Here is a 14,263-nt window from a genome sequence, read left to right as displayed (position 1 = left end):
TCTCCATATATAGGGCATCAGCATGTTCAGAAGAAATTGCATTACAAATTTTGGGGTTCATTTTTTCCTGTTACACTAAAAAATAAAAAAAAAGTCTAAATTTAAATTTTAGTGAAAAAAAAGTTAAATGTCCATTTTTTAATTTCACATTCCATAAATTGCTGTGAAGCACCTGAAGAGTAATTGAACTTCTTGAATGTAGTTTTGAGCACCTTGAGGGGTGCATTTTTTAGAATGGTGTCACTTTTGGGTATCTTCTATCATATAGACCCTTCAAAGTGACTTCAAATGTGAGGTGGTTCATAAAAAAAATTGTTTTGTAAATTTTGTTGTAAAAATGAGAAATCACTGGTCAAATTTTAACCCTTATAACTTTCTAACAAAAAAAAAAATTGTTTAAAAAATTGTGCTGATGTAAAGTAGACGTGTGGGAAATTATAATTATTATCTATTGTGTGACATATCTCTCTGATTTAAGGGCATAAAAATTAAAAGTTTGAAAATTGCAAAAATTTTTGCCAAATTTCCGTTGCTTACACAAATAAACGCAAGTCATATCGAATAAATTTTACCACTATCATGAAGTACAATATATCACGAAAAAGCAGTCTCAGAATCAGCAGGATCTGTTAAAGCATTCTAGAGTTATTACCACATAAATTGACAGTGGTCAGAATTGTAAAAATTAGCCTGGTCATTAACATGCATACCCCACCTTTGTGGGTAAAGGGGTTAAAAGCTTTTACACACTTGAGAGACATTCTACGGTTCTTCAAGTTTTCCATTTTCTATTACATTACGCAGTAGAATTGAAGTGGGTCTGTCTATGACAGGAGAATACTGTTTCCATTATATTTAGTGTTACTGGTTGCCATTGAACATGACTAATCTGTGTCCTAGCACTGTATTTTGACAATGAGCCACTCAACCCATTTTGTTTTGCTACTAAATATTCTTATAATGTTATTACACAAGTTAAGAGAGGTAATAATTAAAGGGACATTCCAGGATTACAATATCTTTAGGATAGGCGATCAATACCAGATCAAATTCTCAACATTATTTAAAACTGTATAAATCAGAAGAAAGAAACAGTGCAAAAACGTCCAAGGTATATTGTGGTGAAAAATTACAAATCTTTATTAAAGTACCAAGTAAAAGAGCATATGTGGCTAAAAAAGTGACACATAAAAGACAGCAGGGCAATGGTAAACAGTGCTCCTAAAAAGGTAGCATAATACATATAGCATAGATCTAGTTATAAATATAAAATATGGTCACAGGAGAACAGCCACCAAGGGCTAACAGTAAATAGGTGGCCAGCATGAAAATAAGTAAAGGGAAAAGTCCTAAGCTGATCACCCCGATTGATAATGTAACTATATAGTAACCATGTGACCAAAGGAACAAATCAAGCACATACCGGGAGAAAGGAGACACTGAATACCACACTCTGCAAACCCCATATTTAAAACTGCCAGGGCACACTGCTGAAGACAACGGCCTCTTCATTGTTCCATGTACCTAAGCATTGTACACATACTAGTGGCTGGGAGGGGTTGTGTAACTGTGGTTTAAATTACATTATATCCCTTTTTGATCTGATATTAATGGCCCATCCTAGGGATAGGTTATCAATATTCAGATCAAAGAAAACACCATTAAGAAACCTAAATATATTTACGGCATTGAATTGCTTACCTACAGCATTGCTGTTAGCAGCTGATCGTGGACATGGGTTTGTCAGGACCCTCAAAAGTCCATCAGGTTTGTAGGAATAATGTTCAACTAACTAAAAAAAGTAATGGAAAATAAAAAAGAAAAGAAAATATTACAAATAATTTAAATAAGTACATTATTACCTAAAATGTAGAAATATGAAAAATTAAACAATTAATACAATTTTACATCCAATATTTTACTTACACAAGTCTGTATATTAGTGGTATTTTTCTTGAAAAGTAACTCTCTAGCTATACAGTGGGAAAAACAAGCATTTTATACACTGAAGATTTTGCAAATTTTCCCTCCTACAAATAATGGAGAGGTCTGTAATTTTTATTGTAGGTACACTTCAACTGTGAGAGACAGAATCTAAAAAAATCCAGAAAATCACATTGTATGATTTTTGCTAGAGATGGGCAAACTCCTGGATGTTTGCGTTCGACGGTTTCGGCTGAACATTTTAAAAATGTTCGGCTTCCAGAACAGTACCTGGTCCTTGACCATATTCAAATGAATGAGGGGCCTGAACATTGGGTGTTTCCAATGTTGTCATCTGTGGAACAGAATGATTAACACTGGCTCTGATAGGTGGTAAGTATGTTACCGCCGGTCAGAGAGCTGCAGTTCCCACGCTGTCATAGAGATGACAGCATGTGAGCCAGGAGCTGTGACTGGCAGTAAAAAGGTTACCGCTGGTCACAGGTGTTGGCTGATGAGAGTACCACAATCATCATCCTGCACCTTGTTTCGCTTATAGCAGCGAGAACAGGTGTACGATGATGGGAGTATTCAACAGCCGACGACTGTGCAATAAATAAATAAAAAGAAAAAAAATGGAATTGGGTCCCCTCTATTTTTGACAGTCAGCACAGGCAAAACCAACAGCTGCGGGTTGCAGTCCCAAGCTGTCAGCTTTATCTTGGCTGGTAATCAAAAATAGACGGGTCCCCATGCCGTTTTTCTAAATTATTTAAATAAATAATTAATTAAAAAAGGCATAGAGTCCCCCCATTTTTGACCACAAGCCAACTTTTCATTGATTTTCCCCTTGCATCAACGAAAAGTAAAGTGAAAATGCTGAAGAGAAATGGGACAAACATTACTATTAGTAACACATATGTAAAAGGGTGGGCACCACATTCAGTATTACTAGATGATATGGCCGGGTGCAACTATGCGACAAATGAAATGGAAACCAAACAGTGAGAAAGAAGCGCAAGAAACAGTGCACACACAGCCTACATACTGTATAAAAAGGCTTTATTTAGACAAAAATGCCAAACAGACAGAAAAAAATAACAGCTAAAACACCATTAAAATCATATGCAAAGCAACATGCAAGGACAATATAGAGCAGACGTTTATATCTAATATACAACAATATCAATGATATGTATGTACAGATAAAAATAGATCTACCACCAGGTAAATAATTTTTAATCAAGATGCAAGATGGACTTACAGGAGAAACAGCACATAAATAAGAAATGAACACCAATGTAAATTATGATATAAATGATCAGGTAATAATAAAGATGTACATTATCAGCAATAGCCATATAATTGTGTCGCTCCTCGTGAAGGTCCTAATCTGTAAAGTGCAATGATGAAGCATATTTACCCTATAAAAAAGCCTCCATGCAATAGGGAGATTGTTCAGACACCACAGATACAAATAACCAAAGTACAAACATAATTACCAGATGGAGGTTTAAACAGTCAGCTCAGTCCAGTCCAACGTATGTCGCTGTCCTAAAGACAGCTTCGTCAGGGAAACTAGTCATATTGTGAGTCAAGTCACTATAAATACCCTGTAAGTGCACTTACAGATTACCCAGGAAGTGCCGACACCTGCTGGGTACCTAGGCGGTGCCTGCTGGGTACTTCCGGTCATGTGGAAAGTGGAGCGCCAAGATGACACCTGCGCATGGGCAAACTAGATCATATACTTTCCACTGTATCTAAGATGGCGCAATCACAGGAAATCATGGTCACATGAGAATGCCCATCGGATACCATCAATGCAATGAGTCACAGGCTGAACTACAGTTCCTGCATATACGTGAACGCGACCATATACATATCATTCTATCAAAAATAGCACATTAGCAGTCTAAACTATAAAATACATCAGAGTATCGAATAGACTCACAGTAAGTCCTAAAGTATATAATCCTAAAAGCGCTTTCATATCCGCTCTAGCAGATAAGACATAACTATAAAGTATTGTTATAGCATCGGAACGACATACATACAGTGAAATCATCCGGGTCCAATGAAATAGGCTATAAGTAAAACAATGTGCATTACAAAAAATTATGATGAACATTGTACAGTACAAGCCAATCAAAACTGACATGATATCAAGAGAGGAAAGACATTCAGTAACATGTTCATATATGTCTTACATTTAAAACACATGAAAATCTTTGTTACCCTATGCCAAAAAATGAATGGAATATTATAAAACTGGCATAATACAACACCACAGCAATGAAAAAATAAGGGAAAGATAATAAAATCCTTTTCCTCTTATAGCTGTGCCCTTTTAAATGGATTTATAGCACTCCCCTACTGATCTACTTAATCTAATTCATGAGAAACCCTGTAAAACAAAATTCCTCATTCATGCCTACTGGCCTGACTGAGTTTAGTTCATAAATCCATCTGGATTCTAACTCACCCTGCCGGTCCATCCTCCGGATATTAGTTTTAACCCTTTGAAGTCCTACCATCATGAGCCCATGAATTTTCCCAGCATGATGTTCCAAAAATGGGCTGCCACAGTTGACAAGGTCTTGCCCTTGGCCAGATTAGATTTAGCCAAATTGATGTTAGATGTATGTCGTTGTATACGTTTGCGCAGGTCTTGTGATGTTTGACCCACGTATACCTTAGGACATGAGCAAACAAACGCATAAATGACATTCTGCGTTTTAGAATTTACGTAGTCCCTCAGCTTATGCTGTTGAGAGTCCACTGGATTGATAAATTAATTTGTGCGATTCACGAAAACACAGACATTGCACTCATCACAGGGATAAGATCCCTGTAGTCGAAAACCAGTATGAGTCCTCACTGTTTGTCGTACAAAATGACTTCTCATCAATGAGTCACGAAGGTTTGGAGCTCTCCTAGCAGTGAGCATTGGTCACTCAGGTAATAAGACTGATATGCGAATTTCAGAACTAAGTATTTGCCAATGTTTTTGAAAAAGATTCTGTACCACATCCGACTGGTTGTGGAATGTGGTAATGAACCTAATTCCATCGCCCGGAAGACGTGGAATTGGTCTCAAGAGGTCTTCACGGGTTTTAGACAACGTTCTACGGTACACCTGTGAGATCACCGACGTAGGATAGCCCCTGTTTTTTAGGCTCACCGTAAGATCCCTAGACTGATCCCGAAAGTCCTGTATCCTTGAGCAATTTCGGCGTAATCTTGCAAACTGTCCATACGATATACCCCGTTTTCAATGTTCAGTGAGAAAATTCCAGTAATCCAACAATCCATTGGTGGCCGTCTTCTTGCGAAAAAGATCCGTGCACAGGTGGTCACCTTCGAGACAGAGCCTCAAATCAAAAAATTCTATGACATAGGAAGAAATAGAATACGTCAAATGAATGTTAAAAGAATTTTGGTTGAGTGATGAAATAAATTCCTCACACTCTATCTGAGTGCCGGTCCAAATGAAAAAAACATTGTCAATAAAACGAAACCAGGAAAAAACATATGTTTGAAAGGCCAGCGAAGGGTACACATGCTCCGAATCCCACCAACACAAAGATAATTGGCGGAAAAAAGTCAAATCAAAAATAAAATAGTAGTGAGTCAAAACAAATTTCAGTAAACCTAGAAGAAATGAATTATGTCGCTGATCACAATTATCTTCACACTCCAAAAAATATTCCACCGCCTGTAAACCATGTTGATGTACAATATTGGTGTACAGGGATTCAACGTCTATTTTAACCAATAATGCCACCTCTGGTACCCGCATTGCCCTCAACCTGTGAATTAAATCTAATGAATCCCTTAGATAAGATGGCAATGAAAGCACCATGGGCTGTAGGAAAAATCAAGATAAACACAGGCTCTCTCTCCAAGGCTCACAATCCAAGCAACAATGGGCCTACTTGAGGGGCACATGAGGTCCTTGCGCACTTTGGATGTTAAATAGAAAGTTGGTATTACAAGTTTTTAATAAAAATGTAGTCCTTTGGTTGTTTGCTAATGACGCCCTCAACAAGGGCTGTACAAAGCAAACGTTCCAACTTCACGTTGAAAATTTCAGTTGGATTGGATGGCAATCTCAAATAGTTTGAATTATTCAACTGTCTTTGGCCTCACTGACATATTGCTCAATGGGACAGAGAACTGTATTTCCCCCTTTATCCGCCATTTTAATGACAAAGTATTTGTTTTTAAATCAGAGATTGCCTTTCTAGCCATAGACATCAAGTTTTGTTTATTTGAAAAATTTGAAGGAAGACATTGAGCCTCATTTTTTATTACCTCCAAAAAGGTTTTCACAGAGGGTATTAAAGATAAAGGAGGTGAGGTAACCAATGGAAGTTTGTAAGGAAAACACCTCCTACCTGTATAAGTCTCGTTTTCATTCAAAAAGTGCAATAGATCTAGAAAGACCTGTCTATCGAGTGTAGAGGAGGAGTCTGGTAGTAAATCCGGTTTAGAGTGCAATGCCTGTAGAATAATTTTCCTAGAGAATAAGAAAAGATCTTTGATCAATGTAAACTTATCAGTCACATGCATGGGTGAAAAGGTAAGTCCTCTGTGTAGAACTGACCTCTCAGGCTCAGTGAGTACATGTGAAGATAAGTTAATTATTTGTAGTTGTTGACTTTCAGATTGTAATGTTTGTATTTCTTCTGTTGTGTTAGTGGAAAATTGCGCTGCCTGGTATTTCTTCTTTTCATGCTGGACCCTCCGTCCGTGTCGCTGTTGTCTAAGGCTAAAAAATCACTTAAACTGTGATCTGAATGAGCTACAGTATGATTGGGAGGGCATCTCTCTTATTCCCTGAGTGTTTCCACTTATATGCTGACTCCTTGGCATAGTCTTGTTTATCACGAGCAAACTTGTGCCTTTTGCCCTCAATTGTATCTTTTTCAAATTTAGTAATGATGTCCTTCAATTTAATATGAAAAGGCTGAACCTGCAACACCAAACACATTAGGTAACACATTAGGCCAATATGGATTGATCACACCAGCACATGACCAGGCCCGTTTCAAGTTCGCCAATGACTATCTGTATGATCCATAGGAGGCATGTAAGAAAGTCGTGTGGCAAGATGAGATCAAAATAGAATTATTGGGTATCAACTCCACTCGCAGTGTTTGGAGGAAGAAGAAGGATGAGTACAATCCCAAGAACACCATCCTAGCTGTGAGGCGTGATGGGAGAAACAGCATACTTTTGGAGTGCTTTTCTGTAAAGGGGACAGGACGACTGCACCGTATTGAAGAAGGATGAATGGAGTTATGCATCTTGAGATTTTGTCCAACAATCTTCTTCCCACAGTAAGAGCATTGAAAATGGGTAGTGGCTGGGTAGTCCACCATGACAATGAACCAAAACACACAGCCAATGCAACTAAGGAGTGGTTGTGCATGAAGCATTTCAAGGGCCTGGAGTGGCCTAGCCAGTCTTCAGACCTGAACTCAATAGAAAATCTTTGGAGGGAGCTGAAATTCAATGTTGCTCAGCAATAGCCCTGAAACCTGAAAATCCTTATTTCATACAATAAAATTCTAATTAACTGTGTAAAAATCATACAATGTGATTTAATGGATTTTTTTCTGATCCTGTCTCTCACAGTTGAAATGTACCTATGATAAAATATACAGACCTCTCGATCCTTTGTAAGTATGAAAACTTGCAAAATTGGTATTGTATCAAATACTTATTTTACCCTCTGTATATACTTTAGTGTTTATTTAAGGACAAATTATTTAGGGACAGAGCTAATGCATTTTTAAATGTACACAGGTCTGTCTTTGCAACTAGGTCTGATGCCTAGGGTGGCAGTTTCAGAGATGCGGCACCAATATGGAGGGTAAAACAAAATGTTGTTTTAACCTCCCTTCAAATCTGTTAGACAATGCAATAAAAACGTTGTCTTTTCAGAAGGGCTGGGGGTGCCTCGGGGTGGCCTCGTGTTCTGTGTGAAAAGTCTGGCAGTGTGGGAGGGTCTCATCATTGGGTGTGTGGCAGCATGGAGGTCTCAGTATGGAAAGTGACCAGTGTTAGGTCTCAGTATGGAGAGTGGTCCACCATTGGGGTCTCAGTAAGGAGAGAGGGGCAGCATTGGGGTCTCAGTATGGAGTGTGGGCCAGAGTGGAAATCTCAATATAAAGAAAAGGGAAGCATGTGGGTCTCAAAGTGATGAATGGGGGGTCTCAATATTGAGAGGGGGCAGCGATGGGGTCTCAGTATAGAGAATGGGGCAGCATTGAGGTCTCAGTATAGAGAGTGGGGTAGCATGTGGGTCTCAGTATGGAGAGTGCGGCAGTGTGGGGGTCTTAACATGGAGAGTGGGGCAGCATGGTAGGCTCACTATAAAAAGTGGGTCAGTGTGGGTGTCTCAACATTGAGAGTTGCGCTGCATTGAGGTCTTTGTATGGAGAATGGTGCAGCATGGGGATCTTAGTATGGAGAGTGGTGCAGCATGGGGGTCTCAATATGAAGAGTGGGGTAGCATGAGGACCTCAGTATGTAGAGTGGGGAAGAGTGGGGGTCTTAGTATTGAGAAAGGGGCAGAATGGTAGTCTCACTGTAAAGAGTGGGGCAGTATGGGGGTCTCAGTATGGAAAGTGAGGCAGCATTGGGGTCTCAGTATGGAGAGTGGGGTAGTGTGTGGGTCTCGGTATGGAGAGTAGGCAGTGCTCAGTATGGAAATAGAAAGTGGCAGTGTTGAGTGCTCAGTATGGAAAGCAGGGCAGTGTGGGGGCCTGAGCATTGGGAGTAGGGTAGCTTGGAGGTCTCAGTATGAGAGTAGGTCAGCATGGGGGGTCTCAGTATGGAGAGAGGGCAGATAGAAGGTCTCAGTATAGAGAGTGGGGCAGCATGGAGAGGTCATTATGGAGAATACAGCATTATGGAGAACACTAGTACAGCGCATGTCGTGAAAGGGTTAATATGCAAATATTATGACATAATGGTGCACCAAGGCATAGGACATACCAGAGCTGAACCAAAATGCCATCATTTGTATATTAAATAAAAATCGACTTTTTCAGCAAAAATTAAACTACATTTTATTCGCCTGACAAGATTTTTACAAGGGAAATGTAAAAGTTTATGCTGTTTAATAGGCATTTTGGGGGTGATAGTGTAGGGAAGGTGACCGGATGGACGGACGGACTAGTCAGATTGAAGAAGGAAAGATTTGCACAGTGAAGGTAGGTGTCAGTTATTACAGTGGGGAAACAGCTAGGAAAGTGTAGTGGACGTGCAGTACCTTGGGTTGACCATTAGATGGCAGGGAGGAGTGTGAGCAAAGGACTTGACAACAGCTTAGGGTTTTAGAAACCGTTGGTCATGGGGGGCGGGGTGACAGTGACAGGGGACCGGGAGAGCTATAAATACTGAGGGAGGGTTCCAGAAGGTTCCAGTCCCCAGGGGGAGCTCCAGTGACAGGAGGACTGCGACAGTCTGTGCGCTGTGAGGAGAATCCAGACCAGGGGGACTGAGGATAGAGAACATCAGGGGGGTGGTCCTGACAGGAAGAACCGCAGAAGGGACGAGGCACTGGGTGTGAGACACCGTATTTGACACGACGACTGATCAGTGGAAGCGCTGTTGGTTTACGGGCCTAATGCGGCCACAGTGATGGACCTGTCAGGAGCATCGACGAGTGAGGAGGGGACGGTGTGTGCAGACACGTCCCTAGTATAAGGTACGGTGTGGAAAGCGGCCCTGGAAACAGAGGGCCGTGAGGTGAAGGAAGTGCGGTGTGCTTCTGAGGCCGTCAGGCGGACGGCAAGTGAGAAATAAACTTGGACTTGTTGCACCCAGAATCTGCCTCCATCGTGTCTCTGTTTTTCGTCTCTGTGCGGTAAGAAGAGGGACCACCCCCCAGCTCGGCCCACCTACTGACCCTACAATAGATTCCTTGTATACAGTGGGGCAAAAAAGTATTTAGTCAGTCAGCAATAGTGCAAGTTCCACCATTTAAAAAGATGAGAGGCGTCTGTAATTTACATCATAGGTAGACCTCAACTATGGGAGACAAACTGAGAAAAAAAAATCCAGAAAATCACATTGTCTGTTTTTTTTTCATTTTATTTGCATATTATGGTGGAAAATAAGTATTTGGTCAGAAACAAAATTTCATCTCAATACTTTGTGATATATCCTTTGTTGGCAATGACAGAGGTCAAACGTTTTCTGTAAGTCTTCACAAGGTTGCCACACACTGTTGTTGGTATGTTGGCCCATTCCTCCATGCAGATCTCCTCTAGAGCAGTGATGTTTTTGGCTTTTCGCTTGGCAACATGGACTTTCAACTCCCTCCAAAGGTTTTCTATAGGGTTGAGATCTGGAGACTGGCTAGGCCACTCCAGGACCTTGAAATGCTTCTTACGAAGCCACTCCTTCGTTGCCCTGGCGGTGTGCTTTGGATCATTGTCATGTTGAAAGACCCAGCCACGTTTCATCTTCAATGCCCTTGCTGATGGAAGGAGGTTTGCACTCAAAATCTCACGATACATGGCCCCATTCATTCTTTCATGTACCCAGATCAGTCATCCTGGCCCCTTTGCAGAGAAACAGCCCCAAAGCATGATGTTTCCACCACCATGCTTTACAGTAGGTATGGTGTTTTATGGATGCAACTCAGTATTCTTTTTCCTCCAAACACGACAAGTTGTGTTTCTACCAAACAGTTCCAGTTTGGTTTCATCAGACCATAGGACATTCTCCCAAAACTCCTCTGGATCATCCAAATGCTCTCTAGCAAACTTCAGACGGGCCCGGACATGTACAGGCTTAAGCAGTGGGACACATCTGGCACTGCAGGATCTGAGTCCATGGTGGTGTAGTGTGTTACTTATGGTAGGCCTTGTTACATTGGTCCCAGCTCTCTGCAGTTCATTCACTAGGTCCCCCCCGCGTGGTTCTGGGATTTTTGCTCACCGTTCTTGTGATCATTCTGACCCCACGGGGTGGGAATTTGCGTGGAGCACCAGATCGAGGGAGATTATCAGTGGTCTTGTATGTCTTCCATTTTCTAATTATTGCTCCCACAGTTGATTTCTTCACTCCAAGCTGGTTGGCTATTGCAGATTCAGTCTTCCCAGCCTGGTGCAGGGCTACAATTTTGTTTCTGGTGTCCTTTGACAGCTCTTTGGTCTTCACCATAGTGGAGTTTGGAGTCAGACTGTTTGAGGGTGTGCACAGGTGTCTTTTTATACTGATAACAAGTTTAAACAGGTGCCATTACTACAGGTAATGAGTGGAGGAAAGAGGAGACTCTTAAAGAAGAATTTACAGGTCTGTGAGAGCCAGAAATCTTGATTGCTTGTTTCTGACCAAATACTTATTTTCCACCATAATATGCAAATAAAATGAAAAAAAAACAGACAATGTGATATTATGGATTTTTTTTTCTCAGTTTGTCTCCCATAGTTGAGGTCTACCTATGATGTAAATTACAGACACCTCTCATCTTTTTAAGTGGTGGAACTTGCACTATTGCTGACTGACTAAATACTTTTTTGCCCCACTGTATAAGCTTAAAAATCATTTCAGCCAATAAACGAATGTTTTGTTTGTGCATCGAGTGATTAACACCCTGATTGGATAGATCAATAGGCCTTGGAATAAAAATATGTTTCACAATTGGATGTGTTAAAAAATGTTCCTGTTCTGAAATAATGTCGTAAAATTCACCCTTCCATGTTCTGTGTAGTGACTGTGCCTGAAAATACCACAATTCCTGGCCAGGAGAGAATGCAAAAGGGAGTATACAGATGGGACAGCATGGGATCGCTGCTGATTGTTTCTGTGAGGTAAAACATTACCCTGCCTGTTTTTTAAAATTATTTACCTCACAGAAAGCTGCTCCTGCGATCCCATGCTGTCTGTATACTCTTTCGCTTCCTCTCCTGCCCAGAAGCTGTGGTATGGTCAGACTATGTTCCTGTACAAAAGACAAAAAAACTGACTGGCATATCCAGACTTGTGTGAATAGGTGCATACCAGGAGGACCTACCCCCATAAACAATATACAAAAACTGAGACTGAGACCACCTTGACGATTATTGATGGGCAGATAATATTTGGCCAAATCTTATGCTAAGCGTCTCATATTTTTTCCTAATACTCCAAAGCCTTGCTGCTATTCTAATCTCTCATATTCCACAATGACATGCTTTAGCATGATAGAGTGCAACCTTTTTTTGTATATGTTCCTGAATGGTCAGACACATCCAATACACAGTACACTGCAGGGACACGTTTAATTAGAGAATCTTGGGATAGGGACATTTTCTTAACACATTGTGGAACTTATTTTTATTCTAGGATCTATTAAGAAAAAGGGAACTTAGTTCATAGGACATACCAGTGCCCCTGAATAATTTAGGGTGAAAACATTTTATTGTTTTTAGCTTAGGTAATGCTTAAAAGTTCAGAAATACCTGCCACAAAGTGTCAAATTTCTTCCCCTCTGGTATTGACAGTTTCCCAGTCTTATCCCGATCAATGCGATAATGTGAAACCTTTCGATCATGAATCAAGCACAAAGCATACGATCCATTGTTGTCACGTTCCCTTATTCTAAAACAGAAAGAGCAAAGTTATTGAAAGTATACTCTATGAACAATAAATTGCTATTAAATACTACATACAGTATTTTAAAAATCCATTTACATTAAAGGGATTGTCCACTACTTTGACAACTACGTCTGAATCCCTATGCTTGCCTCAAGTAAAATAATAACACTTAGGATTCACTCACATTAGCATACAATTCGGAGGAACGTAATTTAAAATAAATAAAAAAACACAGCAAGTTTAAATGGGACTCATGGACGTGAGCCACTCCCAAAACCCGTAGTGGAGAGAAACCCATCCAACTACAAATACTATAAATCTCTCCAAAAATAAAAGCCCATATCAGATTTTACAAAATTTGACCTGGACAAATACCTTGACCAAATTCACACTTTTATTTTGCATTGCAACCACAGCTGTAGTTGTGATTACAATGCCCTCCAGCGGGTTCAGTATGCTTCTAAGCACATTCTACGGGTTACATAATGGCCCTTCCTGGTAGTGTGCCTAGTATGCAAGCGCGAGTGCTTCCCCTGTTCTTAAAGGGGCAGCTCACATAGTAGAATGCACCCAGCCAATAGCTGGAAGGTATTTAGTATTAGAGTACATCTGCAAGATGGCTCCCAGCCAATTGCTGGGAGTCATCCTGTATAAATGTGCCTGCTTTTGCTACTGCTGCTGATGTTACTAACAATTTTTTGAAATGTGAAGACTCCAAATTGTGTCTCCATCTGGTGAGTTGCCTGTAGTGGAAGGGGTGTCAGAGCCCCATTATACTGTTTCTACTCTGGGGAATTTGATGCCATTTTAGTTGTGTCTGTCCCTAACTTTTTGAAATGTTTGTGTTAGGAACGGCGGAACGCACTAAATAAATAAATAATAAAGTGCGTTCGCCGCTCGGGGTCCACCGTGCAGTATGTGTTAAACCGCTGCTAGATAATGGCAGACGCGCTATGTGGCGGTATATTGCACGCAGGTTAGACGTCACCCGGTGTGCGCTGGGCGTACTCTGTTAGCTTCACAGAGGCGCCTAAGGAATTAACATAAATGCTGTGCCAGTTGGACTCACAGGTCTCAGATAAGTGCACGCACGATATATGGTCACAGGAGCTGGGCCCTAGGTAGAGGGTCAGAGTCCGTCTAGACCTACCATGCGCACGGTGTCGTAACTGCGGACGCCAAGATGTGCTGCAGACTGCAGCGCGGCGACAGACACTGCCGCTAATCGACAATGCCCAGTAGCAGGCGCACTGTAGGACGCTAGCACTGAGGAGGATGCTGTTGTGGCTTGCAGCTTGCCACTGGCTGACTCTAAACTTAAGTCCCTAAACACACTCGTAATATCAGAGGAAGGGGATCTTAATGAGTCATTCGCAGGTTCATGCATCCATCATCATTCTCACAGTAGCAACTAGAGACTATACTAGAGCATGGCCGAGCGGCCATGCGGGCCTTTTATAGCCATGCGCTTCCGGGACCTTCCAGAACTCTAAGATGGACAAATCAGATCTGGAGAAGGACCTGAGCACGTGACTCCCGATCCCCAATGGGAGATCATCTCGTGAGCATGCCCAGTAGAGTGACGGAGGGACTTAGCCTCTGGAGCTATTTGCTGATGAACAGCCTGCATTGTTATTGCTGACCCAAAGGTGGCAGCAACTGCCAGATCCACAGAGCAGGACTAAGCAGAGCGTCTGGGACTCCAGGATTGCTGAGCAATCTCCTCTGCGGTCAATAA

At 41.2% G+C, this 14,263-nt stretch overlaps 1 protein-coding gene across 3 annotated transcripts in view; it reads right to left on the bottom strand.

The window, feature by feature from the left end:
- The window catches only part of SYK (spleen associated tyrosine kinase), a 546,937-nt gene that overhangs the window by 110,096 nt on the left and 422,578 nt on the right, over positions 1 to 14,263 (bottom strand). For all 3 annotated transcript variants that reach the window (XM_073575337.1, XM_073575336.1, XM_073575338.1), the window contains exons 4-5: positions 12,390 to 12,528; positions 1,702 to 1,792 (exon numbers count right to left, since the gene is read on the bottom strand). In XM_073575337.1, the coding sequence (XP_073431438.1) occupies positions 1,702 to 1,792; positions 12,390 to 12,528 (230 nt within the window). The remainder of the gene's footprint in view (positions 1 to 1,701; positions 1,793 to 12,389; positions 12,529 to 14,263) is intronic.

Source organism: Dendrobates tinctorius, unplaced genomic scaffold (assembly GCF_039654945.1).
Source record: "Dendrobates tinctorius isolate UK_male_01 unplaced genomic scaffold, ASM3965494v1 ptg000044l, whole genome shotgun sequence".
Taxonomy (NCBI): domain Eukaryota; kingdom Metazoa; phylum Chordata; class Amphibia; order Anura; family Dendrobatidae; genus Dendrobates; species Dendrobates tinctorius.
Note: the sequence above shows the minus strand (reverse complement) of the source record. Positions and strands in the feature narration are given on the sequence as shown.